At 42.2% G+C, this 26922-nt stretch overlaps 1 protein-coding gene across 1 annotated transcript; it reads left to right on the forward strand.

Annotated features, from left to right (window-relative positions):
* Positions 1-294: 294 nt before the first annotated feature.
* Positions 295-21950, forward strand: LOC103816074 (desmoglein-2). Its single transcript, XM_050971472.1, has 15 exons — positions 295-461; positions 6278-6313; positions 7183-7317; positions 8251-8409; positions 8671-8815; positions 9908-10068; positions 10886-11020; positions 11151-11336; positions 12267-12526; positions 13207-13349; positions 13971-14198; positions 15679-15909; positions 16924-17070; positions 18208-18542; positions 20537-21950. The coding sequence occupies exons 1-15, from the start codon at positions 417-419 to the stop codon at positions 21560-21562; spliced, it is 3372 nt and encodes a 1123-aa protein (XP_050827429.1). The 5' UTR covers positions 295-416; the 3' UTR covers positions 21563-21950.
* Positions 21951-26922: the final 4972 nt, after the last annotated feature.

Here is a 26922-nt window from a genome sequence, read left to right on the forward strand (position 1 = left end):
AAAACGCCCACAATTTCATTTCCCCGTGAGACTGTGCTCCCCCCTACCAATTACACCTTAATGGATCCGTTTGTTGTCGCAGCCCTGCGCACCTCCTGCACGCTTTAACTCGCCTTCCTCAGCTGAAGCAGGGCAAACAAACCAAAGTAAACTTTGGGAGCCCTGGGGAAGCCGGGGCCCAGCGCTCTGAGGGCTGCCCTGAGCAGCCTCCGCGGGCGGGGCGCGGACGGGCCTCGCCGCTGCGGGCCGGGCGGGGCTCGGGGCCGGCTGCCTCTTGCCCCGTCCCGGCGCGGATCCCGCCCGGCACACTCCACCCACCCGCGGCTACTTGTGCCCCCCTCCACGGGCCGCCGGCATTCCCGCCTTGGGCGGCCGCGGGAGCTGAGCCCGTCCTGTCCCATCCCGGTACGGCGGTCATGTCGCGGGGCCCTGCGGCGGTGGGGCGGCTGCTGGCGCTGCTGGTGAGTGAGGGGCGCTGCTTTGCCGCGGGGCTCCCTCGGTACCGGGGCGCTGCTTTGCCGCGGGATGGATCCGCCGTCCCGAGTGCGGCCGCCGGAAAGAGGTGTTTCCATCGGCACTTGGCAGCCCTCCTAACGCTGCATGTGGCTAGGAACGGGGGTTTTCTCTCTTTCTTTGGGAATTAGGTAAAAGCCATCGCCATTTGCTGCCCGAAAGCAGGTGGAGGTAGGAAATCCCAACAGGAGCGGTATCTGGAATGGGTGGGGTTGCTGAGGTGCTGGGAGGCACCGGACGCAGTGAAAAGGTCGCATTGTTGCCGTTTTCATGTTCAACATACTCTCTGTACTAGTAAATTGCATTTCCCTTCTAAGAGGATAGTGCCAAGAAGAAAGATGAATCAAAAAGTTTGGAATTCTTTATCGCCTTAGAAAAATTACACCAAATTCTTAACAATCCACGACTCTTTAGGCTTTCTCCTGCCCTTCCCTCACTGTTTTTCAGCCATCAGCCTTTAGATCTTCCATCCTATGAAATTCTTTCTCAGGCTAAAAGCAATGACTGTCTCATAACAAACTGAGAACAAAACACTTGGTTTGTTGGATTTGGAATGATGCTTTCTAGCTCTTTCTAGCTGGTTTACAGCAAACTCTTCGTTGTATCTGCGGCATTTTCTTTTGCTTTTCACCTTTCCAGGCTGGCAGAACGCCTGCGGAAGTTGGGCTGCCGCCAGTCAGACAAAGGTGAGGGTGGAGGCTATCCCTGGGCTGTGCCTGGAGCTGCCGAGCAGCTGGGCAGGGATCAGGAATGGCTTGTTGCATGGACAGAATGGAAAGAGCTGGGGGTCGGGACCTTGTTCCCTGCTCTCGGGAACCTGCAAAATCAGATTTGTTATCTGGAGACCTGTTGTCTGATGACTTTGATACAGACATATAACCATATGTCTGTACAAGTGCATGACTGCTTAAGTTGGCCAGCAACACTTAAACCTGTTTTTACAGCAAGCTGGTAGTTGGGGTTTGGTTGAAAAACATTTTATCCTCATTTTGTCCAAATTAATGATGGAAAACATGGAGCACCGCTTGTGCAAAAATTTTTACATATCTTCCTGCACTACCTGAAGTCACACCATCATCCATTTTGGAGGGTTTGCACTGACTCAGGATGCTGTTAATTTTGCCTGAAGAATATTATTATTCTCAATCCTCATCATTGTCAGTTTTAGCTAAGGCTGGGTCAGGATATAATGTACTGAGAGTCAACTCAGTTTGGCCTAAAAGACTCATTGTTAGAATATTAGAGTGAATAAAGTTGCCTTAGTTGGCTGGTGGCAGAAGAGAAAGAGAGGCACTGCTGGGTTTTGAAATGTTGGGGGTTTTTTCCTAATCTGGGCATTCATGTAGCAAATAGTCAAGCTTCTTATTTGAGAGTATTGGATTAAGGTCATTTATTTCTTATGAATCTTAAGAAACTACTGGAAAACAAAATTAGTTTAAAAGTAGTGTCTTCTCAAAGCGTCTTCTACCTTACAAGCATCAGGAATGGTAGTTTCTTCCTCTTCCAATTTTTCCTGGAAGTATCTCTCAGTGCTCCCTCCCTGCCTGCAGGCTGCATCCCTTTATCATCATCCCTGGGTACCTTGCAGAGGTCATGGCAGATCTCCCCAGGCTCCTGCCTCTGACCCTTTTCCAGGAACTTTTGAATAGTGGTGCACCCAAGGGTTGGGCTTGACTTGGAGCGTGTCCAGGGCACACACCCAGAGCCAGGGGCCTGCTGGGTGGGCACAGCTATCAAGGATTATTAGACTGGGAGGTTTCTTGGTCATTTCTAAATGGGGTGGACATCATGGCTTCAAGAGAAGAAGTCTTAGAACACTTCCTGCATTTGAGTGAAAGAATAGTTGACAGAGATGTATGAATCTTACTATGGGAGTAGCAAAATTTACTTTTTCTCTGAACGTCTTCCTCAGATTGTACTTTGTTGATATTTGGGATGTTAGATTTAGGCTGGGTATGATGAAATTCAGTCCTGAATGTATAAGGTGTAATGTCTGTAACTGTGACTCTGTAATGTCAGAGTCAGTAGCAGTTAATTTTCAGAAGTCACAGGAACAAGTTAAATAAAAACCATCACAAAGTGGTGCTTGGTTTTACGAAGAGCAGAGGTGAGCTAATTCAAAGCAACCTAGCTTCTGTTGCCAGTAACATGTTGAAACGTGGTAAAAGTATTTACAACCATCTGTGGATTGATTCAACATTTTAATATTGTTCCAAAAATTAGGGAAAGCCCAGTTGTGGTGAGGTCTGAAAGCAGCTGAGAAATACATAAGATCTAGTATTTATCCATTCTGTTGAACTGAAGTAGTGTGTTACTTTTGAGCCCAGACTTCAGAAAAAAACTGATTATGTCCAGAAGAGACTACAGAACAGTAAAAAAATAAAAAATCCCAAGTCACAAAATCCTGGTTTATGATTTTTTAAGGGAAATTAAAGAACTGGTAGTTGAGAAAAGACAGTGAGTAAGATAAGTGATAAGTTTGCAGTTACACAAAGAGCGGAAGAAAAGCAAATTGCACCATACAATGAGAGCAATGTGACAAAGGAGGTTAGGTTTGAGGATAAGACATCTCAGTATAGATGTAAAAGTTTCTGTGAAGGTATGTGGAGATGCAGTGGATGCTGGGTGCACTTGTTTGATTGGCTCATATTGTACTTTTGAAGAAAATCTCAGGAGTGTGTGAATTGTATCCCTCCTGAGTGAAACCATGCTGGGAGATGCATCCATCTGCTTGTAGATGTTTGATCTGTGGGGACAAACTAATTCTAGTCTGAAGGATCCATCAAACCATGGGTTGTATGGTGTTGGGCTCTCTGCATCAAATGCTTTGCCCTACAAATTCTCCTGTGTTGGGTTTACAGTACTTAATTGGACATCCTTACAGTCAATCAGTAGAGCTCAGGGAGAAATAAATATGGACTGCTTTGGGGGCAAGTTGAGCAGTGCTCTGGTCTCTGTGGGTATTGGCTATATTTCTGCTGGCTATAGTGAAAGTTTAGGTGCTTAACTTTCATTTAGATATGTAAGTTTGTGTGCCTTACTCTGACTATCATGCAAGCAGCAATATGGTCCACTTGCAAGGAGCTAAGAATTAGGATAATTAAATGAAAATTAACAGACTTTTCATCTGTAGGACTGTCTAGGAGCCCCCTTAGGTTAGCAAGGCTGAGGGGCATCCATCCCTCATTTTTAAGAACAGGATAAACAGTTGTCAGGAAGCATTTGAGTGTAGTTTGTTTTCCCCAGGGCCAGGAGATGTACTAGTACGTGACTTTGGAGGGTCCCCCTTGCTTGCTTCTCTGAGGTCTTCACATGTCTTCAACACCAAGCTGACTCCCTGGAGGTACAAGCTCCAAATCTCCTAACACACAGCACACGGAAAAGATTGCATTTCTAGTCATTACTGTTTCCCAGTGTAGTAAGTACAGACACATACCTTCTTGGTTACTCAGTCTTTATAGTTTTACAGCTTAAATCTGAGCTTTATTTTGAAAATGTGTCCTTTAGTCACTTCCTGACTATAGGTGGGAAGGGATTTGGGCAAGAGCAGCCTTGCAGTCACTATACATGGCAGTCACTCCCTTCTTTCCTGTGCCTTCTTGCCTATTCCTGCTTCTTTCCTATAGTGTTTCATTCGAATTTCATTACTTCAAGCCTCAGACTTTTTTTTGTAATCATCTCGTTTTCTCCTGACAATGTGTTCTCAGCTCTGGTCAACAGGTGTCATCAGTAGGTGTCTGGTTTTTGAGCCAAGATAGTGATCCACAGCAAATGACAGAGCTTTCCTTCTCTGAGCCATTTAACAGAAGGGAGTTGAAAGATACTAAAAAGAAAAAACAATAGGGGGGAGAGGGGGAAAATTCACATGTTTGATGGGCAGTATAATCTGACATTTCACTTGTCCTTGAAGAAAATGTCACTTTGCACCAGTGCTTTTTCCCCAGTTTAAAATTTTTAGAACTTAAAAAATTTTTCAATAAAAAGGCTGGACCCCTTTATATTTTTCCCCCTTGTATTTATGCATCTTGTGCATAAAATCATCATTCCTAAAAATTTTTTGTAGCTATCTTCTAAGTCCCTTGTGAGGAATGATGATGTGTGGACTGCATGTTGAATAATAGAAGAACGAAAGTATTTTTTCTATCTTAGCATTAACCTAGAAAGTTTTGAGGGACATTTTCTACTATGCAAACAAATTGATTTTTTTACTTATCTTAATGAAAGATTTTATTTTTATAATGACTACTAGTATTTTTTACTCATTTTTGACACTCATCTCAATGGAAGATCTGCTTATTCTTGTTTTTTTCAGACATTTTTGTTTATGCTGGGTTCTCAAGTTTCCAATACAAGGAAACTTCTCAGTGTCTGCCTCTTGTCTTCATTCAGTTTTGAGACACAAACAGTTTTCCCTCCAGTTTACCAGTTAGAACAACCAAGGATGTTTCTGATGATATCTTGTCCATTATTTACCTTCCAAAAGAGTTGGAGCTTCTGTGGAAAACCTTGAATATAAAGCAAAATTCTCCTGGCACTCTTGCTGGTATAATCTTATTATCATGACAATAAATTTTGAAAATCCATACTATTAGTAAAATAAAATAAAATTAAGAACATCCATGAAAACAACTTGTTGGGAGATCCTGTACCCTTCCTGATGCATATCCATTAGGAAACTTACTGCTTGGTAATTTCTATCTTCAGATTCTGTACATTGGAAAAAATACCATTTGAAAAACAGTTTTGTTGAACAAGTTGAAACAGAAATCTGCTGTATTGCTCAACACAATCTGCTGGGTTGTGTGGGTAAAGATAACATCTTAAAAAAAAAAAAAAAAAGAAGCTGTCATCAATTCAGTAATCAAGGCTGAGTCACAGGGAAGAATAGGGAGAGCCCAGTGATCAGACAAAAACCAGTCAGTGACTGACTTATTTGAGTAGAAAACCACCTTTTCTGAGCCTGCTTTGCCGTAGGCATAGTATGCCTAAGAAAATAATCACCTAAGTTGCAAAATATAAGTAGTAATAGTTTTCAGAACAACAGTATTTGCTGCCTGTGCAAAGTTCAAAAGCTTGATTTGTAGGTTTCCTATGTTGCAATAGCCTACTTTTTATTGTGGCTGCTTCCCAATACCTACATTTTTTGCAGTCTGAGGGGTGTTGTTACTTGCAGAGTCTATGGTGCCTGGAAAGCTGACATAAACCTGGGGTCTCTGGAAAGTTGGCCTCTTCCAGACAGGATTTGTCACCTGAGTCATTCAAAGCCATGCACAGCTGTCCTGGCCTGTCCTGCTGTGTGAAGAAGTGGGCAGTCCCAATGCTGAATGTTGGCCTGCAAGGTTTTGTCAGAGCAAGCGCCTCTGCCTTGTTTAAATAAGTGATGCCATTTATCCTCCCAGCAAGGTTCTGAGTAGGAGAGCTGCTTCTGTCTTGTACACTTCAGCAGATGTTTGGGTTAATCCTTATCTTTAAACACCATTTCTGATTTTCTTCTCTGATGCAATTGGTAACCCACAACAGCCACAAATCCAAGGCTTGCCCAGAAAAGGGAGCTTTTCCAAAGTGCTGGATGTTTTTAATGACAATGGTTATGGGTGAATATTTCAGAAGCTGTTATGGGTAAATAATAAATATTAATTTAAACATGTCAGAAGCCTTCTTCCTTATGGCTTTGCTGCTCTTATGAAGCAGGTCACAAAAGTTATGTTTTAGTGCTGCTGAAGAGACATAGAATTAATAATGACTATCATAATTTCCATTACAGATCTGTTTGAATTATGGACATGGGCTCTATGTGAAGGTAGGATATAATGGAAAGCTTTTTCTTTATCAGTGCCTGTAGAAGTGTTCTCTGAGCAACCTGTCAAAGCCATACCTTATTTCACTTGATAAATGTCTTGAATTCTGCCATTTTCTGAAATGTGAAAACTGCATAATGAATAGAGAAATGAAAGCTGAAAAGTAAGTGAATAGATTCCTACATCCATCTCCTAGAGTAGCATAGAACTTTAAGAAACTTCCCCTAACACAGTAAAAATGAAGATTGCTTTTTGAACTCAGTCGATGAAAAAAACTCTGTTTTATTGAATATGTTAAACTGGGAGTCAACAGAGACAGAAGAAAATAAAGTGGACAGAAGGATGAGGAGTCTCATGCACAATGTGAATGAGATGTAGTTAAATGGGGATAGTTGAGACATTGGGTGGATTGAATAGAGGCCTGCTCATCCATATATTCTGTTTCAGAGAGAAGGTTAAATATGCAAGGCAGTATTGGTGGGAAGATAAACACGGTGGTAATGCAGAAATGGTGGTTCAAAACAGCCTTAGTGCCAAACTTCCTCCCACATCTGATGACAAGCATTTAAATCTTCCAGAGCAGGTGTATTTTCACCTACCGCTGGTCATGGAAACTTGCTCATATTTTTAAAGCCTGTCTTGCCTAATTCTGACTTGATTAAAAGACCAGTGCAGTTTTCCTCTTTAAACCAGCTTGAGGACTGTATAGCTCTTAGATTGTGACTCAGAAGGCAGATGCTGCTCCATGATTTTGAAGTTCCTAGCTATTGAAAGAGCAAAAGTTTCTCAGAAGTCTTGGCTACAACAGCAATAAAGCATTTATCTGAAATGAGTAAATGCAGTGCTGACATTCCATCTTGTCTTTTCACAGGTTTATAATCGAAATGACAGGAGTGGCCTGCTTTCTCATCCCAGCAGCCCAGTCAGGCAGAAGCGAGAATGGACCGTCCCTCCAGCTTTCATTCGGGAGGAGGAGGACAATTCCTACAAGAATCCAATTGCTAGAGTAAGCCCAGAAAGCAGTTAAATATGAAATACACATAAAAAATAGAGATTAAAATGTAAAATTAGAGTGTGGCTTCCGTAAAAAGAGGCACAAATATTTCTTTAATTTTAAAGGGCTTGAATGCCAGTTGAAGATTGACACATTTCCTTCTGTTTCCTTTACTTTTAAAGCCTGGTTTGGCTCAGTCTCTCATCTTTTCATAGCCCCATTTTTCATTAAGCTTTGGGAATGCAATATCTTTGAGTTTTTTCACCCCACTACCCCTGCTCAGGTGGGATTGAACTTGGCAAGTGAGTCCCAAATGTGCTGGTGCTGATTGGGCAGAAGGATGTACATAGAACATGATTATGTATGCCTGGTCTTTTAGGAAACAGAGCTAAAAATAATCCAGGTGTTATCCTATGTGAAAGAGTGATGTGCATCTGGTTCAGCACCAGTGTTCAGACCTGAATTCACCACTCCTACCACTTCAGCATATGAAGTGACTGCAGGTGGTGGCAAGCTGTTGCCCTCTGCTTGGGATGCCCCTTGGTGGTGATACTGGTACAATGCACACTTTTCCAGATGGTTTGAATATCTGCTGACAGCAGAGAAAGGGTGTAACCTCTAGTCTCTGCAGCCTCTTCTATGTGTTCATCTCCAGGTCTGACCTTTTTCCTCCACCCTATCCCTTCTCCAGTCCTGGTGTATTTGCTAGCTGAGGTCTTACCTTCCAGGTCAACTCCCTGCTCCAAATGTTTCTCATCTCCCTGCACCAGATTCTCAAATAGAACATGCAGCCTTTCCTGCATTCATCTCTACATCTCCACAGTCAGTGGAGTGTGTTAAATTTTTTTTTTGTTAGTTCATTACAAGACATGAAAAATATCTTGTTGCACTTTTAAATGTGATTTTATTTACTGAGTGCTATTTAATTTGTTATTTTCCTACTAGATACATTCAGATCTTGAAGATACAGGAATAGTAGTAACTTACACTATATCTGGTCAAGGAGTAACAGAACCCCCTTATGGATTATTTGTTATCAATGGAAAGACTGGTGACCTGAACATAACAGGAATTGTGGACAGAGAAAAGACTCCCTTTCTTCTTGTAAGTTGAAAATTAATTTTTTTCTTTATACATCCCCTCCTATCCATTTTTTTATTTATTTTCTTTTAATGTGTCTGCTTTAAATATTATACCTATATAATGTATTTCTGTATATTTGTGTATGCCTGCTCGTTTTTGTAAGCATATGTAATAAGCTCTTACAGTATTTAGACTAGTGGGTGTATTTCTGTTTTGCACATGTGTTTGTATATATGACAGTCACTCATTGGATTCATTTATTGTTTCTGTCTGTATTATCAGGTCCGAGGCCATGCACTAGATAAGAATGGGGCAAAACTGGAAGAGCCAATAGACCTCCCCATTAAAGTTGTGGACATTAATGACAATTTTCCAGTGTTTTCACATGAAATTTTTGTTGGTTCAGTTGAAGAATTAAGTGAAACAGGTAACTTTATTTTAAATATTTTTCTTTTAGTTTTTCCCAGGATATGCAAGGGGACATGTGAATTTACACTTTGGAGTAGTACATCTGCAGTAGCAAGGGCACGTTCTCTTGCTGATGTAAGCCAGGTCATCCATGTGTGAATGCAGGATTTTATTCAAGGCTGTGTTGTGTGATTAAGAGAGAGAATAACCCTGGGGGCAAGGGAAAACAGTATTTCCTATTGTGGCACCTTTGGTTTGTTGTCAGAGCTACCACAAATCCAGGAACCAGAGTTGTTCTGCAGGAATTGCACAGGAAATGCAATCTGCCTTCTTTCCTAGTAGTCACAGGCTATTTAGGAGGGACTTCACTCTGCCATCCTCATCCAAAGCCCAACTTTATTTGTGGGCTGGAGAGGTAGTTTGCCGTAAGCACATATGGCTGTGCCATAACCATTGAAGAGCAGGCTAATGGCCATTTTCCTATTGACATCAGTAAACATAAGAGCAACAGAATATTTTCAAGAAGATTAGAAAAGCTGGAATAAAACTACCTAAACTACCTACCTAAAACTTCCTGGCAGTGTGTCTGTTTCAATGCCGCTATAATGTGAAGAAACTTATTCAATTATAAGGGATTGCACCATGGGTACCACCAAGTACGTTGAATTAAGCTGTTGGAGGGCATCAGTACAGATCAGTGGTTTTAATAATGTTCAGGTATAGGAATAATTAGTGCTCTCTTTATAATAATGTATGAGAGAAACGTAGCTCATTGTTCAAAAGCTTGTACTTGCTGCTCTGTGTGGTATCTACATTTTTCTGTCAGAGTTACTGAGAGAATTTAACCTGTTTTTTAATTTGCACATTGAATTTTATGAGTTACAAAGGTGTAAATGCAATCTTTTTGTTGGCTGGAACATATACTTTTAACATGTACCTATTGGGTTTAAGAACACTTCTTCAACTTCATGCATTGAATAAATGAAGTCAGGAGCATCAGAAAATTGTGCAGTGCATCTAACAAAATGCTCTTATCTTCGACATTACACTAAAGGTATATACCAGTGCATGGTGGTGTAAATAAGTGCCATATTTTGTTTATGTTTTCCAGGTACAATTGTAATGAGGATAAATGCAACAGATGCAGATGAACCAAATAATCTAAATTCCAAAATTGCTTTCAGGATTGTTTCCCAGAGCCCTAGTGCTGCATTCAGCATGGATAAGAATACGGGCGAGGTTCGAGTAGCAAAAATAAACCTTGACAGAGAGGTAAAAAAACCCCTCCCATTTTGATGGTTGTTAGTAATGCTTTTCTGGTGCTCATTGTGTCACCCTCAGCCCTGCCTGCAGGGTGAAGAGCTTACCTTTCTTAACTTCCCTTGGGATTAAAGCCTTGTCTGTCTTGTGCATGCTTTTCAGGGACGGAGGGAGAGGCAATGGGATTAAGGCTGTATCCCCCCCATCACCTCCCTAGCACAGCTCTAGCCTGATGGTTGCTGCTTTCTGTCCCTCCTGTGCAGTCAGGGCAGCAGTTACACAAAACAAAGTGTCATTTCTTTCTCTTGGGGAGTGTATGGCAAAGATAACCTCCATCACCACCTGCAAAGTTGCTGGCTGCATCTGGGTTTTTGTAGCCTGCCATGCAAATCACAGTTCAAAGAGTTGGACAGGTGCTACTGTGAAACTGCATTGGAAGTCACATATTACCAGGGACATGAGCTGTGCTTGCAGAGTTTTCTCTGGCCAGCAGATGGTGATGGGAATACTGGCTCTGTGGCTGAGGGATGTGGCTCTGCCTGTGTCCTGACATGTAGTTCTGTCACTGTTGATGGTCACTGGAATTTTTTACTTTGCTATGTAAGTACAGTCTGACTCTTTGTGGGGAAGATGTGAAAGTCCTGTACCCTTTTCAAAGGCTCAGTTCTACTTCAGCAGAATCTCTCAAAGCACTTGTATGTGACATTTACTTCTAGCTAGAAGGTAGTTAAAATTGACCATAAGAGACATCACCAAAATGTAATAGAGGCCATATAGCTAAGGAAGAATTTTTAGCCTGGATTAAACACCTTTTTTTTTACCATGACAGACAGAAAGTAGCTATTCTTTGGTGGTGGAAGCAAAGGATCGTGGTGGTGAAAAAGGTGGGAATGCTGCAACATGTTCTTTAGAAATCAAGATTCTGGATGTCAATGACAATCTGCCTGTGGTTGAAAGTCGTGCAGTAAGTACAATTATCACGATTTTTACCATGTTCCTACACCCCATAATAAGACATTGTGCAAAATTCTTTTCACTGATGAAATGAGGTAAACCTGACATCTTTTTCAAGAGTGGATTTTTTTTTATTGCAGTTTGAAGGAAGCATTGAAGAAAACAGAGCAAATGTGGAAATTATGCGAATAAAAGTATTTGACAAAGATGAAGAGTTTTCTGATAATTGGCTGGCAAATTTTACATTTGTTTCTGGCAATGAAGGTGGTTTTTTCAAAATTGTAACAGATACCCAAACAAATGAAGGAATTTTGACCGTTGTGAAGGTAAGTATGGATTTTAGAGAGTCTACTTTAAATATTAGGATAAGTTATTCATCTGTGTTGACAAATTGTATTTATTCAGCCAATGTGTAAAATGTGTGGCTACTCCTCTTTTGCCATATTTTTAATGCATTCAGTAATTCCGTGCAAAATAATATTTTTTTAAGCTTTTCTGTTTGCATTCTGTGTGATCACAAATATAACTAGTAAGGCAGGAGTCCCCAGACTTCCCTTGCCCTTTGGGCAACAGTACTGACATTCTGTAAACTTTCACATTTCTGCTGTCCTTGATTTCAGCACACATTTCTTTATTTTCCCTGGCCACTGCTAATGTTGCAGGCAACACCTGTTCCTAGATCCATGAGCTACAGACAGTTTTATGAATTTCAGAAAGTTGAAATGATGATGAAAATATTTTAAATTAATGTAAATGTCTATTTTATAATTTTCACTTTTCTTTAGTCCACAAGTACTGAAGATGCATAGTGCCCTAAGTAGCTTTTTTTTTTTTTTTCCTGGCTTGGGTTTCCTTATCAGAAAACTGCTAATTATTTTTAAAAAATTGAGCATTATTAAGTGAATGATTAGGTTTAAAAAAAAACAAATGCAAACACATAAATTTGGAGAAGCCAGGTAATCGAGGACTGATTCGTTGAAAGCACAGGCAGAATATGTGAGTAGGATTCCTTTCACAAACATTGAATTAGTTTAATTCAATAATATAAAGCCATACCTATGGTGTCATCCATTAAAAATGAGCAGGAGTAACAGGTTAAGAAACATCCTTACTGCTGAAATATTACTTAAATATTTACATCCCTATTACCCAAATAAGTATACTATAGTATAATTTAAATATTAAATATATGCATGTTGTCTAGATACTGGATTCTGACAAATTCTGAATTTTTTTTGTTTTCTTTATTGCTCTAGGAGCTGGATTATGAAAAAATGCAAAGCCTAAACTTAGGCATTGTTGTTACAAACAAAGCAGAGTTCCACAAGTCGATTAAACCCAGTTACAAAGCAGAAACAATTCCAATCAAAATTAAGGTGATCAATGTGCGGGAAGGCCCTGTGTTCCCTGGTGGCACAAAAATTATTGAAGCAAGTGAGAAACTGCAGATAAAACAGGTTATTGGACAGTATCAAGCCTATGATGAAGACACTGGAAAAATTGCAGAGCACATTACGTAAGAATTTTTTATAACCATAACTGTGTATGTCAGAAGTCATATCTTATTGTCAAGATTTGCATGTTAAACTGAAAAAATTTAAAGGCAATAATTTTCTGCTAAGGATAATTCCCACCTTAAACATCATAATGATCTTCGGTATTCTATTATGCAGAAATCTGGTGATACAAAAATCCTCCTTCTTTTGTTGTATATGGCAAGACCTGAGTGTTTGGGTCGAAGTTGTGTTTGCATGGTGTGTTTTTCATACCTGTCTGCTTTTGAGATTAGATTTACCAATCTGATTCCATTGTCTCCAGTAAAATTAGGAAGGAATATGGAGAAATATTTATCAGTCAGACAGAAAGAGTGTAACACAAATATGTCTGCATGTGTGCAGTTGGGTTTCGAATCATAGCTTTTCAGCTAGAATGTTATTTAACCACCACCATGGCCTTTACAAATGGTGCACAGCAGAGTTGCACACCCGGGGGTGGACCTCCTTCCCTCATGCCTGTAATACAGTTTTTCATGGGTGTCTAATACTCAGCTTTTGCTAGGAGAACAGACTGGGGGAAGAGGACAGTGCCCAGCAGTGCAGCTCTGTCTCCTGTTCCAGTCTCACTGCCTGATTGTACTTTCTGTACTGCACTCATACCTAAATCTTTCATTGTCCATCTTTGTGTTGTTTCCATCAGATACATGAAAGGAAAAGATGCAGCAAACTGGATCACTGTAGACTCAGTCACAGGTGAAATCCGACTTGCTAAAAATCTTGATTACGAATCGCCTCATGTAGTAAATGGTACCTACACTATCACCATGTTGGGTGTGACTACTGGTAAGTTGAGAGGGTTTTGTTTTCACACAAATTGCCTATCTACAAGGGTTGTTGGTTTAACCTACCCATCTCTAAAGTTAGGCAGCAACTGCAGTCTCAGTATTCAAAGGAGAGACACAGGCAACGCATTTTTTGGAATGGGCTCCCAAGGTATCTGTTTCTCACCTTTGTCTAGATGGAGGTGAACTTTTTATAAAAGTTTTCAAAGATAGGTCTGATAGGAAACTATAGGCAAGATGGGAATTGCCAATATCTCAATATGCCCATTATCAGACTTGATAGTTCTAAGTTTTTTCGACTTCTAAACAAGAAAGTCTCTCTGAACTTCTTTTGTATCTAAGTATAATTCTTCATTTATAACCAACATGTTACTGTGTAACCATACAGGATTTTTTTTTTTCAAGTTAAAGTAATAAAACAGCTTGCCTTCAGACAAAATTTGTAAATACATTTTTTAACATTGGGAATGAAGCACTGCTGTCATAAGGTCCAGGGAGATCTCTTTCAACTTACTTCAGCAATGTTGGGGTTTTGGGAGATACTAAGGTTTGGGTTTTTTTTTATTTTAAGATAAATTTTTGTGCACAAATTAATTTTATTTTTCATATTTTAAATTCTTAGATTCCCCAAGGAAAACAATCACTGGCACAGTTGTCATTCAGGTTAAAGATGAGAATGATAACTGCCCAGTTATTGTGAACCCTGTGCAGACCGTGTGTTCAGATGCAAAATTAGTTGATGTTACAGCTCATGATCTGGATAGCTACCCAAACAGTTATCCCTTCAGCTTTACTGTCATTGATGAGCCAGAAGGGACTGCAGAAAAATGGATAATTGCATCTGGAAATGGTAAGAAAATGTTTTTTTAATTACTTTCAGTTCTTTGAAGTCCTAAGGTCGTAATTTATTGATTCCAGTCAAGCTGACAGTTTGGCTGAGTGAGACCAATACAGCAACCCTATATGTCGAGTCAGGCATTAAGACCATGATTTGCATTCTGCTCCCTGTTCTCTAAAGGTTATAAAAATCCAGACATGCCCTCTGGGGTGTGTTGCCTTCCTTCAGTTTGACCATCTTTGTCTAGCTTGATACGCCATGTGTGATGACCAGGATTTCATGAATAATGCTAGGAACAAGCTATGCCCATCTTCTTATGGGCAATATGCAGTGATGCATTACCTGAGCATAGATGAGAAGCTGTACACAAGCCAGCAGTGTGTCCTTGTGGCCAAAAGGTCCATGGTGTCCCGCAGTGCATTAGGGGGAGCATTGCCAGCAGGTCAAGGGAGGTGATCCTGCCTCTCTCCTGTGCTCTCGTGAGGCACATCTGGAGTGCTGTGTCCAGTTCTGCCTCCTTGGTACAAGAGAGACGCAGAATTCCTGGAGCATCCAGCGGAGGGCAACAAAGATAATTGGGACTTGAGCATCTCACCTATGAGGTCAGGCTGAGGGAGCTGGGCCTGTTCAGCCATGAGAAGAGATGACTGAGAGGAGACCTCACTGACATCTGTAAGTATGTGATGAAGGTAGAGTGTCAAGAGGATGGGGCCAGGCTCTTCTTGGTGGTGCCAAGCAATAGGACAAGAGGCAGTGGGCAGAAACTGATGCTCAGGAAGTTTCTGCCTGAATACAAGCAGGAACTTCTTGTGTCGTGACTGTGCAATTGGAACAGATTGCCCAGAGAGAGTGTGGAGTCTCCCTCATTGGAGATTCTCGACAACTGTCTGGTTGCAGTCCTGTACAATCCTGTGTTAGGATGATTCTGCTTGAGCGTGGAGTTTGGGCCCAGTGGAGATGCCCCACTGTGGTCCCTCCCAACCTTAATCAGTCTGTGATCTTCTGCCTAGTTAGTCGTTGACATGGCATAGCCACAGGAGAAGTTGTTTTGTTGACTCCTGATCTCTGTCTGTGGCCTACAGCAGATTAATCTCCTCAAGACTGAAGCTGTTTCTCTGTGAGTTCAGCCTTTATCTATCCAGATGACATGGTTGATGCTATACAGGTGATTAGGCTGTCTTCCATGCTGTCTCTGGTCATGTGAAATTTCACAATTATCTGAGGCTGTAAGTGAGTATGGCTGCTCACTTACCAGCATGTATTACTTGATAAAAATAAAAACACATGTACTGTAGCAGCAGCTAATTAAACTTAAAGCCATTGCATTGGCTGGGCTTAACTGAAGGGGATTTGTTGGAATACTGTAACAGTGGTATTTTAGTTAGTTTACAGGAGTCAGTTTTCTCTCTGCTCACTCCTTGTCTTTTTTTTTTTTTTTCCTTTTTTGTTTCTTTTTTTCTTTTTCTTTAACCTCCCTCCACTTCTGTCTCAGACACCAGCATACAGCTGGTACCACAAAACCTGAAGCCGGGCAGAACTGAAGTTCCCTTGCTAATAAAGGATTTCCAAGGGGTCAGCTGTGCTCTGCCACAGTCTCTGCAGCTGACTGTCTGTGAGTGTACAGATGATGGTGTGTGCCAGGAGAGGTTTATTGGTGCGAAGTCAGTGGGTCTGGGACCAGCAGCAGTTGCGCTAATCATCTTGGCATTTTTACTTTTGTTGCGTAAGTAATTGTTTCCTATTATCTCAGAAACACTGTAAATGTGGTCTGCAAAGCATCAGGAAAGAAACAATCCAGCTCCCAGGTTTTATCATCTTGATACCTTCTGTGTAAACTCCTAGTCTTGTGGAGGTCATGGCAGATCCCCAGCTAATTTTAGTAATGTCAGCATTTCACCCTCAAAGGATTTCAGGCTGTGCATTTTAAAATAAATATTAACAACTTTTAATATTTGTTTATGGTGCAGTAAATAACAAGTGGGGAAGCAGTGAGGAATGCTTTTGGTATTCTGAGATGTCCCCAGGTGAACCCTAGCTCTTCCTACTCAAGCCACAGCACATTCTCTACTGTCTTTTCTGTCACTGCAGATTCACTGCCTTGCTCAGAGCAGCATGTGACATTGTTCTTTGGTGAGATAAAATAAAAGAAAAATAAGAATATTTGTAATTCTTCTGTGGCCAGGTGTTTCAGTGCTGCATTTAAACTCCCAATAGTTTATTGCTTGTGCTGGCAACAATCTAATTGTGATAAAACAAAGTTCATGCCACAGGATAATATTCTCTGCTTCTGAAACTGGGTTATTTTGAGTCCCCCAGGCAACACTAGGCATGTCAAAGGAGTGGTGAGGTGGGATTTACATGACGCCATGTTGTTATCTGTTAGTAAAAGAAGAGGAGGAGTTAGAAATGCTGAGGTTGTACAGTGATAGCCAGGGCTTGGAATTGGTATATGAGATCTTTGATAGAAGTACAGGTACAGACATGTAGCTCTCTGCAGATTCAGACCCTGATGTGTTAGTTGTCAGTTTGCTCTCTTGGAAACTGGCCTTGGCATATGCTTCTGGGAAATGCCTTGAATATTTGGGAACCTGTCTTCAGCCCTTGCCAACCCTCACACTGATCACTAGCTCATTAAAAATACATTTGGGTATGGGAGCTGGCCAAACTTAGAGTGGCTGTAAGCATGCTAAGGTCCTAACAACCACACAGTTAATGGCAACCTTCTGTTTCCCTGTAGTTGTTCCACTGTTGCTGCTGCTGTGTCCAGGTGGCTTGGGAGCAAAGGGATTTGGTGGAGCAAAGACGTTTGCTGACATACCAGACCACAGTGAAGCCATGCTGCGTCAGTGGAACAGTGAAGGAGCAGCTCCTGAGGAGAAGGCATGTATCCCTAATTGCCCTTCTCTTTGATTTCTCTCCCAGTGTTCAGTTTGGCACCTGGGGCCTCTGCCACACTACAGGTAGATATTTCGAAGCTCTACAACAGATCTTAGCAAACACATGAACATTAAGTAAAATTAACCCTGTGAGGCTCAGTGAAGGATGTGTGGGAGATGACTTCCACCAGTAGCTGTAGAAAAAGCAACCATAGCACTTAAATCCCAAAATATGGGGAAAACAATCTCTCTCAAGCAAATGCTGATCATATCTGAGCAGAAGATAGGACTGTGGGAAAAGGGATGAACCAATAGAGAGTGAAACATTTGCATTTGCAAGCCTGGAATGCTCTGCACCCCTTTGGGAGCATGACAAAGCAGCAAAATAATGGGTTATAATGGTGATCTTCCCTTCATTGATTTAAAGTTTCAGACTGTTTTAAATTACTTCTCTATGTATTTTCTTTTTGAAACAGAGGAAATTCCTTAGTAAAAAAGAAAAAGGCAGAAAAAGTGCAAACCGGCAGAGGGAAAAGTAAATACCAAGAGAAATTTGCTCTTTGTTGCTACAATACAAAACAAGGTTTTCAAAAAAAAGGGCATACACTGACATGCTTTTGCACAATAACAGAAACAGGAGGTAAAAGACTTTGATTTAGGGCCAACGCTCACACTAAATTCTTGTTAAAAGGTAATTAACAAGCCAAACTGTTAGGGAAAAAAAAGGGCCAGGCAGCAGCACAAAGGTGGCAGGCAGTGCATACTTCCCCACTTAGTATCTGAGGAAAACTGGGCAGAGTTTTCTTGGAACAGCTGAGCTCCCTAAATTTTGCAAGCCTGTTTTTGGTGGGGTTTTTTGTTTGGTTTAGATTTTTGTTTCATTTTCAATCCTCTGAGTTTCAAGAAAACAATGATCTATAGAAACATTTCCATAAACCTTCTTGGCAATACGTTTGTGGAAGCTGCACCCTGTTTTAGGAGGCCTTTTACTCTTTGCAACAACATGTATAAGTGCAAATTCAAACAAGTCATAAGACAGCACCCTCCCTGTTCCCACCCAGCCCCACTGCTGGTTTGGTGAGTTCCATGTGCTAGACAGCAAAGCTTTCATGTCACATCTTAATTTGTCTTATTTATGTAGCCAGTGCTAAGCTTCATTCCACCCACTGCGCTTGGGAACGTGAAAGGAGGAACAACAGCAGCGGCAGCAGGAGCTGCAGCAGCAGGAATGAGTGGAGAAGAAGCTCTAATAGGAGCAGGCAGCTCTGTCTCTCACGTAGGAGAGCACCACAACACCATTACCAGGGAAAGATGGGAAGAGCAAAGGCGTCTTCTTTCTGCTGCTGACTATGGAGCCACAGCTGGAGCAGCTGAAGGCATGGCAGGTGTGGATGGCAAGGCAGTCCTGTCTGGAGGAGGAGTTGCTGTGGGAGCGGCTGGAGCCATGAATGAAGAATTCTTAAGAGACTACTTCAATGATGTAAGCATACGACCCAAAAATAACAGTATTTTAATGTTTGCACTTAGCATTGTGAAATATCATGTTATGACAGACAGAGGTGAGTAGATATGTAGATATAAACAGTCCTGATACTGTGCACATGGAGTTGGGGGCATTAAGGATTTTTGGAGTGTGACAATGTTCGGTCTTCTAGCACTGAATGCTTGCAAGGTCACACAAATAGACCTTTCTCTCAAGGGAGGTATTTGTGGATGGGATCCAGAATATTCAGCAATAGCATAGGAGCGCCTTGCCCGGGAAAAAGGCCTGAGAAAGACTGTGTGATCTAAATCTCAGGGACTTAAGAACATGAAACTGATCTCTAGGGAGGCACCTGTGACTCATCATGAGTCACAGCTCCAAACTTTACCACGGAGAAGGTTTTTGAAAGATAAGCCGAAGATGTCATACACCAGTGGGTGGGGCTGTATTTTCAAAGTAGCTGATGCAGTAAGTGGTGCTGACTTGTCTGTTTGCCCAGCAGCCTGGGTAAAGGGCCATTCATCAAAAGTGTATGAGGCATATGTTGCAATCCCCTTTCTTTTTTTTTTACTGACCTAACCAGTGGCCAGTAGGTTGTTCCTACTTGTTGAAGCTACTTCTCTTCACGTTACACACACCATTAGTCCTTTGGCTGGTGAGCTCCTTGCAGTAAAAGTTTGACTTCCATGCACCATCACCTGTACAAACAAAATATCTTCACACCCTACAACTGGCAGCTGATGTGGTTTTGCAGGGGAGTAGCTTTGCAGATTTCAATCACGACCTCAGGCCAGGGAAGGATTTGAGCTTTAGGTACTTGTATGTCTCAGAGTGCTCCTGCTACTGGTCTCCTGGGTGAACAGATGCAACAGCATCAATCTGCTTTTCTTCCACTCTTTGTGACATAACTTTAAGCATAACTGCCTGATGAAGTCTGCAGGAGGAAAGTCATACTAGTATCCATACAGCTTCTGGGAGGCTAAAATATTTAGGGATTAGGGGTGAGGAAACAGACAGGTAACCAAACCAAATAGTTTCAGCTGATGTTTTTTATGGCAGAATCTTGGGTTGTGTGGCTACTTCCAGGATCAAATGCAGATAAACATGCAGAGTCAAATGGGTTCTGGATATATAGCACATTACACAGACTCCTGAGCCAATTTGCAGTCCAGAACTTCAAATGTGGCAGAAGGGTGGTTCTGAGCACAAGCCAGGAGCCATATTAGATAAAGATGGTTCAGCAGGCCCACAGGACTTGGCTGTCTTCACTTCTGGAACTGGAGTTGATGCAGACACACAGCTATTTGTGCCAGCATTGCAGCAGCTCCGTGGCAGACACTGCTTTCAGACTGAGCTGACCCTGTAAGCACTGTAGTCAGAACTTGTGAGCCCTCCTTGTTACCAGATAGCTGGCATAGAGCCTAAGAATTTATATGATGAACTATGAATCCATGCTTTAGCAATCCATTTAACTTTTTGTTTCCTATTGGGCATCTTGGATGTGATCCTGTAGTCTGCGCTAGTGAAAAGGGCCATGGTAGGTGATAACATGTCAGCATGTATCCAGTAAATGTTTGTTTAGGTGTTAGGATACTCTCAGAAATGGACTTGGTGTTCTCCCACAAAAACCTAATTAGAGGTCAAGTTCATTCACTGAACTAAAACTAAAACAGTTTCTTCATGACTGTGGATCAGTATTACAAGTGGCAGATTTGTGGAAGGAACAGCTGCAGGTGGTAATGGTATCCAAGGCTTTAAATATAATCTCAGATTTTTCTTCTCATCAAGTGTACTGTCAAGTTCAGACTAATTTCAAAAAAGCAAAAAAACGTGTTAGGTACAGCCCTCACTTGGTTGACAGTTTCTGTGGGATCCATTCAGTTTCTTATTTTGAATTTGTTGAATTGTCCAAGCATTTCTGATTTTTCAAAATTACCAAGTCGAGAGCTGGAATTAATGAGCTTTTGCTTGCTTTTGTTTTCTGTCTGCAGAAAGCTGTCTCTTTTGCGGATGAAGATGAAGAGCAAGCTGCAAAAGACTGTCTCCTGGTTTATTCCCAGGGAGAATCAGGCTCCCCTCACGGCTCCGTTGGCTGCTGCAGCTTTATTGAGGGGGATCTTGATGACCATTTTCTTGATGATTTAGGAGACAAGTTTAAGACTCTGGCAGAAATATGTATAGGTAGACAGATCAACATGAAAGACGGCGGCTACAAGAATGAATCAGGTTTTGGTCTTAGTGAAGCTAAGTCACAGTCCTTACATCAGCAAAATGCTTCTACCTCTGAACAAGCCTTTGCTTCAGGCAGTGGTTTCCAGTCCATCCCACCCGTGCACACAGGCAGTGGCACAGGAGAAAGCACCCTGTCCAAGGAGGTGGTCACAGAAACAACCTTTTCATCATCCCATTCTGGGCAGCACAGTGCCCAGCACCTCCCCACAGGCCACACAGGGAGCAATGTCACTGTGATGGAAACATCCTATTCTGTGGGGGCTCCTGCCCCCTCAGCCCCTGTCTTTCTAGACCCCCAGTTTAAGGAGAACGTAGTGGTGACAGAGAGAGTGCTGGCACCTGCATCGAGCATTCAGGGCATGGTGAAAATCCCTGATTTGCCCCACGGAAGTAACGTGGTGGTTACAGAAAGGATGGTGAAGTCGGTGGGTGCAGGGCCAGGAGCTCTGACAGTTCAGGATCTTCCTGACTCTCAGTATGTTGTGGTGAGGGAGCGAGAGAGGGTGCTTGTGCCTGCTGCAGAGCAGGGCTCGCTCAGCTTCCCCGCTGCGACAGAGGAGCACAGCACAGTGCTGAATGAAAGGGTGGTGACAGCCTCGGGGCTGCAGAGCAGAGCTGAACAGGCAACAGGTGCCAGCTCAGGAAGGCAAGAGCGTGCCCTGATCACAGACTCCTCGCTTAACCTGATGGGCTCTGACTCACAAGGGCCATCTCCTGCCAGTGCCACACTGAGCAAGTCTTCCAGGGTCACCAAGTACAGCACAGTGCAGTACACTCGCTCATAGCCTGGCTCTATGCAGGGGTGGCAGTGTCCAGCACTCTTCTGTCTGCATGCATCCTGCCTTGGGCTTTTCCATGAGATCCAAATTTGCTGGAGCTTCCAGATTGACATGTACTCATTTGCACTAATTTGTATAAATATGGATTATATAGCCAGGAAGCAAATAAGGAAATCTGGTGTTATGTTACATTGGCAGGGATGCCTTTGAAATAGAAAGATGTGGGAAATACTCTTTTTTCCTGGTTTGCTATTTTTTTTATTGTTTATTATTATACAGATAGTGAACAATGCCACATAACCAGAGCTGCATAATTATGGGAAAACAGGAAAAAAGTCTCCAATCTAGTGACGGATAGTAGCCTGCAAAGCACAAGTAAAGTTTTTGAACTGCTCTTGAGTGTATCTGAAGTCCTCCTGTGAGGGCAGTTTCTCATTGTGTGTTTGCCGTTGTGTTGTGGGCCACGGTAGCTCCTTCTGAACCTTGTGAGAAATCTTCCTGAGAAGCCCATGCCACCAAAGCTAGTATGCCTTCAGAGCAGTGCTGTGTTGGTCTCCTGAAGGGATGTCACAATTTCAGGTTATCAGAATTTGTAAGTTAAGCAATCAATACTTCATGTTACCACAGCAGTTAAAGAAAGCAAGTAGCAAAAAAGCTGAGAACTGCAAATTTTCATTACCTCAGTCTAAAAGTTCCATTACTTGGTGTGGGTCTACACTGACATGGACAAATTAAGCATTTGCATCGTGCACATTTTTCACTTGATTTAACTTATGAGAAACAGCCAAGGCTTACCTTAGCCTTAGAGCCAGAGATTCAGTCAGTGCTTTGTCAGCAAAGTTTATGGCCCTTGGACATCTGTAGGATCTGATTTACAAGTGTAATTCAGTATTTGGAATTGGTTCTGGAACTCACAGACGTAGAATTCAGCCTTGTGTGTGAGGTTCCACTAGTTTCAGTACCAGAGCTCAAGTGGCTGGTATAGTGCTGTGTAATGACAGCTTCCCTTGGCTGTGACAAGGTAACAGGAAGCTCCCTTTAGCTCTGCAATATTTGAGCTTACTTTGCTTTCCTTGAAGTTTGTGTGGTAAAAGCAAGAGAGAGTACTGCACTGTTTGGCAGTATGTGTATATATATATATATATATTCACATGTAAATATTTGTATGCTGTTTGGAACATTCTGAAGTTAATTTTGTACAGGAAAAAATGTTTTACACTCCTTATGTTCTCTCAGAGTAGAAGAATTTTAGATGAGGCATAGGTAGCGTGTTTTTCCCATACCTGTGAAATCAGCAAGTTGGTCATAAAGTACTGCAAAGCCCATGGAGCTGATACTTTCAGGTTGTCTCCATCTCCTGGAGTTTTCCTGCAGCTGCAGTGTTATGTTTTCCACTGATGTGTTCTGCCTTTGACTGGAAATGCTCTCAGTCTGTTTAGTTTTACTAAGAGTAACAGTTGCTTGAAAAACATAAATACATAAACTAGGAAATCATGGCTGTGCTCAACTGTGACAGCTGGGCCATTATGTTAAGTGGAGTAGTATTTCCAAACATATCAGGCTCCTTGTTTGCTTGGACCTATTGGTTATCTCTTACACTACATTTTTAAAATACATGTATTTATTTCTGAGCAAGGCTGCAGTTCCAAGTGGTCACCACTCTTCTGACTTTCTGATTGAATATCTTTGTGGGTTTATGCAGTCTTAAAGAACTCTACTGTATTTTTTTAATTTTTCATTCAAACAGCTACCCCAGTGAAAACACTGGTTTTCCTACTGCAAATAAAGAATTTAAAAGATAGAATGAGGTCTGAGATTTCCCAAACAGCCTCAAGGAATATCTGAAAGATGCAGAGGTAAAAACATTGGTGTCCTGCTATAACTTAGAGATTCTGACAAAAATGTGAATTCTGCCTTGTGGTTAAGTGCACTAAATTCTGTACTAACTTGATGCAAGAGAACAGCATCCCTGCCATAAATTTACTGGGATTTGAGTCAGACCCTCCAAATCAGTTTGTGCTTCCAGACAATATGTCTGGAACAGTCTCAGTTTTATAACATATCAAAACATGCAGTTGTTAACATCCAGGAGAAGAGGTAGGAGTGTAATGTTTGTATATAAACTGCTTTCACAGATCTGCTTGTAAAGAGTCTATTTGAATAGATTCGGTAAGAGCGAGTCTCCATTATTTGACTTAGACTTGTACCAAGGCTGCAGCTGCTATCAGCATGTGAGCCTGTGTTAATGCTGGCAGAACATCCATCAGTTTAAGTCACTCACTTCTAATGGAGCTGTGTTTTGTAAACGATAGTGGCTGGTGGGAGGAATGTACAGACCCAAATTAATGGAAGTTCCTGGTTAGCATCTGACTACTAGATAACCCTGAGAGGGGGACTAGCCCCAGACACTTATCTTTGGGAGAGATGCCTTGTTGTGACTTCAAAAGGAAAGCAAAGTCTGTAATTTTCTTATCTAACAATAATATAGCACAGATATGCTGAAATGCCAGCACGACAGGGATTAGATCCATGCTGCTTTCTGTGATTTATGTTACCTGTGAATCTTGGTAAGTATGTTGGACTCCATGAGGATGAGCCAGCCTGCCACAACAAGGATGCAGCTTGTGTCCTGCATACCCACAAGGAAGTATCTCTCTGTCATCCCTCAGTGTCTCGTTGGAGCTAGGTTAGGCTTTGCAAGACAGTACAATCTTTTCCAGGCTCCATTCTTTCCTGGGAATTTGCCCACAGTCCACCATCAAAGGTTTAAAGCTCATCAGGGTTATCAGCAGTAAATCAGTTTTTTAAAAAGTTAAGTAAATCAGCTGCCATCCCTAGGAGACTGATAAGTGTTTATGGCCTTGAGGCATCTCAAAAATGCATTGCCCCTTCAGTGTGCACTGCAGTGCTGGAGCTGGTGGTGCTTGCTCTCTCCTCTGCTGTCCCCTTCTTCCCGGTGGCCTTGGAGCTTCCAGGGAGCTCAGAGTGCGTTGACAGCCATCTGTCCTTCTTACCTTATGTGCAGGAAGGTTGGCCTCTGCTGCTAGTGCAGGTTTCCAAAGCACACAGAGTTTGCACTGTTTCAAGGTAGCTTTTAAAACCCACGTGCAGGGAGAGAAGCAAGGCACTGGGGGTCACTGAACACACAGAAATGGCTTCCAGACATGGGAAAAGTTGAGAGCCCTGTTAGGAAAATCTTCCACGGGCATCTTTGGGTGGCTGCTGCTACAAAGATGGGATACTGGATGACAAGGACTTTTGACATGACCCAGGAGGGGGTCGGTGTCAAGTTGTAACAGGACAGCACTCACCGGAGGCAAAATGAGGGATTAAGATGACTGTATGAGGAGAAATGGTGTTCTGTTTCCCTGCATAGATAGCAATCACTGAATTTAAAAAAATTATATGGGGCAGGGCCCTTATTGCCTGATAAGCCATGCCCAGTGTCCCAGCCCTCTGGTGTGACTAGTGAGAGTGACTGCCAGGAAACAACTGCACAAATGTAGCCAGTGTGGCTCCAGAACCACAGAAAGTTGTTGCAGTGACCAGCTCCCAGTTTCTCCTTGTGGCCTCAACCTAGGAGACAGCACTGCAGGTGGTCAGGTCTCCCCACCGCATCATATTGCTCAGCACCCTGGCAGCCAAAAATCAAATGCAGAGCTGGATATCTGTTCCCTGTTGTGTGGGGCTGCTTTGTGGGGAAATTATCCTCATTTTTACAGCAACCCATTTGTGGAGCCACGGAGGCTATAATGAAAGGGGGCATGACAGTGGGGCCCACAGCTGAAAATTGTATTTTTATGTAATTCTAAGCAAATTCTTTTGATATGCCAAATGGTGAAACCTCTAACATCATCTTGCATTAGTTAGGGAAGCCAAGGGAGAGAGGGATTCATGCTGAGCAGATGTTCCCCCACTTAGTTAATTATTTTCTGTTAGACACTCATGTGTATAGAGTGATAGCACTGAAACTCATTTCCTTGAAATATGTAACAGCAAGTGTCTTCAGCCATATGTTAGGAGTGCATCCAAAAGGTGCTGTGGACATGTTGGGGGAAAACCACATGGCAAAGTTTGTTCTGTGGGTGCTGGGGAAGCAGAAGGGTTTGTAGCTTTCCCACCCCAGCTTCATGCTGGTTTCTGACCTGTTTCAAATGTTTCATCAGACTGTTTCTCTTAGATCTGTTATCTGTTATTTGCTAGAGCAAATAGAACTCAGAGATATCACCTGACAATGATTACGCAAAAACAGCATTGATCCCCTGGCTAATGATTATCCAAGATCTTTGGAGCATGGCTGAAGTTTAAACCCTGGGGGAGAGCAGGAGTTTGAGCAGAGAGTGCTGGTACCAGCTGATGGGTCTCCCTCAGGCCTTGAATCCAGCCTCCCAAAAAGCTGTGGGACATGGGATGGAGGCAGGCACTGAGCTGCTGGGAGTAGCTGAGTGGCAGTGACATGGCACTGCACACAGGAGGTACCCTGGGCTGGGTACCAGGGGCAGAGCTGTGACAGCTCAGGACAACCTCCATCCCAGCTGGTGGTTTTCTTCCACCTTCTCTTGCCACTCACTTAAGTCAAACTGGTGCCTTCCTCGCTTCCCTAGATTTCTTTCCCTTATAAAAAGCTCTCTAAGCCAGATTTACTTAGTTATTGTTATTAATGTTATTATTCCCTAAATATTACCAATTACTTCTTTCTTGAAAAGAAGACTAAAAGCAGAGCTTCCAACTAGAAGGGATTGTGTACTTACAGCATCAGGTTTCTGATGCAGCCAAACTGCATCTCCCAGGTGATGCATCTCCCCTGATCTATCACACACCTGTCAGTGGCACAGCTAGTGCTGATGGACAGATTTGCCCTGTGTGCCCTGTTTAGTTATTTATCAAATAAATATCAAATGTGTTACACTTCTGTAACCAGCAAGCTTGATTTTTGCAACAGCAGAAAAGACAGGAAGCCTCTCACACCCTTTTTGAATCAGAGCCCCAGGAGAGGTACTGTCAAATAATAGATCTGTTCATGAAAAGTTTCCTTGACATCAATTTCTTAGTTTTGTGGGAGCAAGGTGGGAGACATTAAATACAAATCCATACAAATATTTGATTGTTCTTAGTCCTGGTAATTTGGAACTCCCTATACTCTCCCTGACTGGAATATTTTTCCCTAACACAAACAAACCAAACCATATCAGTCAGGGTTCTGTGTGAGGTTTTTCAGGCATCTCTTTAGGCAAGCAAGCAAATTACACTTAGTGTCAGATGGGTAAAAAAATGCTTCAAATACCCTTTTCCAGGTGGTGCTAGTGGAATTGGTTAGTAGTTGAGTTCCTGCATTTTGGATAAATGGCTGTCACCTGGGGCAGATG

This window comes from Serinus canaria, chromosome 2, assembly GCF_022539315.1.
Source record: "Serinus canaria isolate serCan28SL12 chromosome 2, serCan2020, whole genome shotgun sequence".
In the NCBI taxonomy this organism is placed as follows: domain Eukaryota; kingdom Metazoa; phylum Chordata; class Aves; order Passeriformes; family Fringillidae; genus Serinus; species Serinus canaria.

Excerpts from the sequence above, each read along its gene's own strand:
- LOC103816074 (XM_050971472.1), top strand. The coding sequence starts at position 417 with ATGTCGCGGGGCCCTGCGGCGGTGGGGCGGCTGCTGGCGCTGCTG. Across the intron at positions 6,314-7,182 it reads GACATGGGCTCTATGTGAAG|GTTTATAATCGAAATGACAG; the intron begins GTAGGATATAAT and ends GTCTTTTCACAG. Across the intron at positions 8,816-9,907 it reads TGAAGAATTAAGTGAAACAG|GTACAATTGTAATGAGGATA; the intron begins GTAACTTTATTT and ends TATGTTTTCCAG.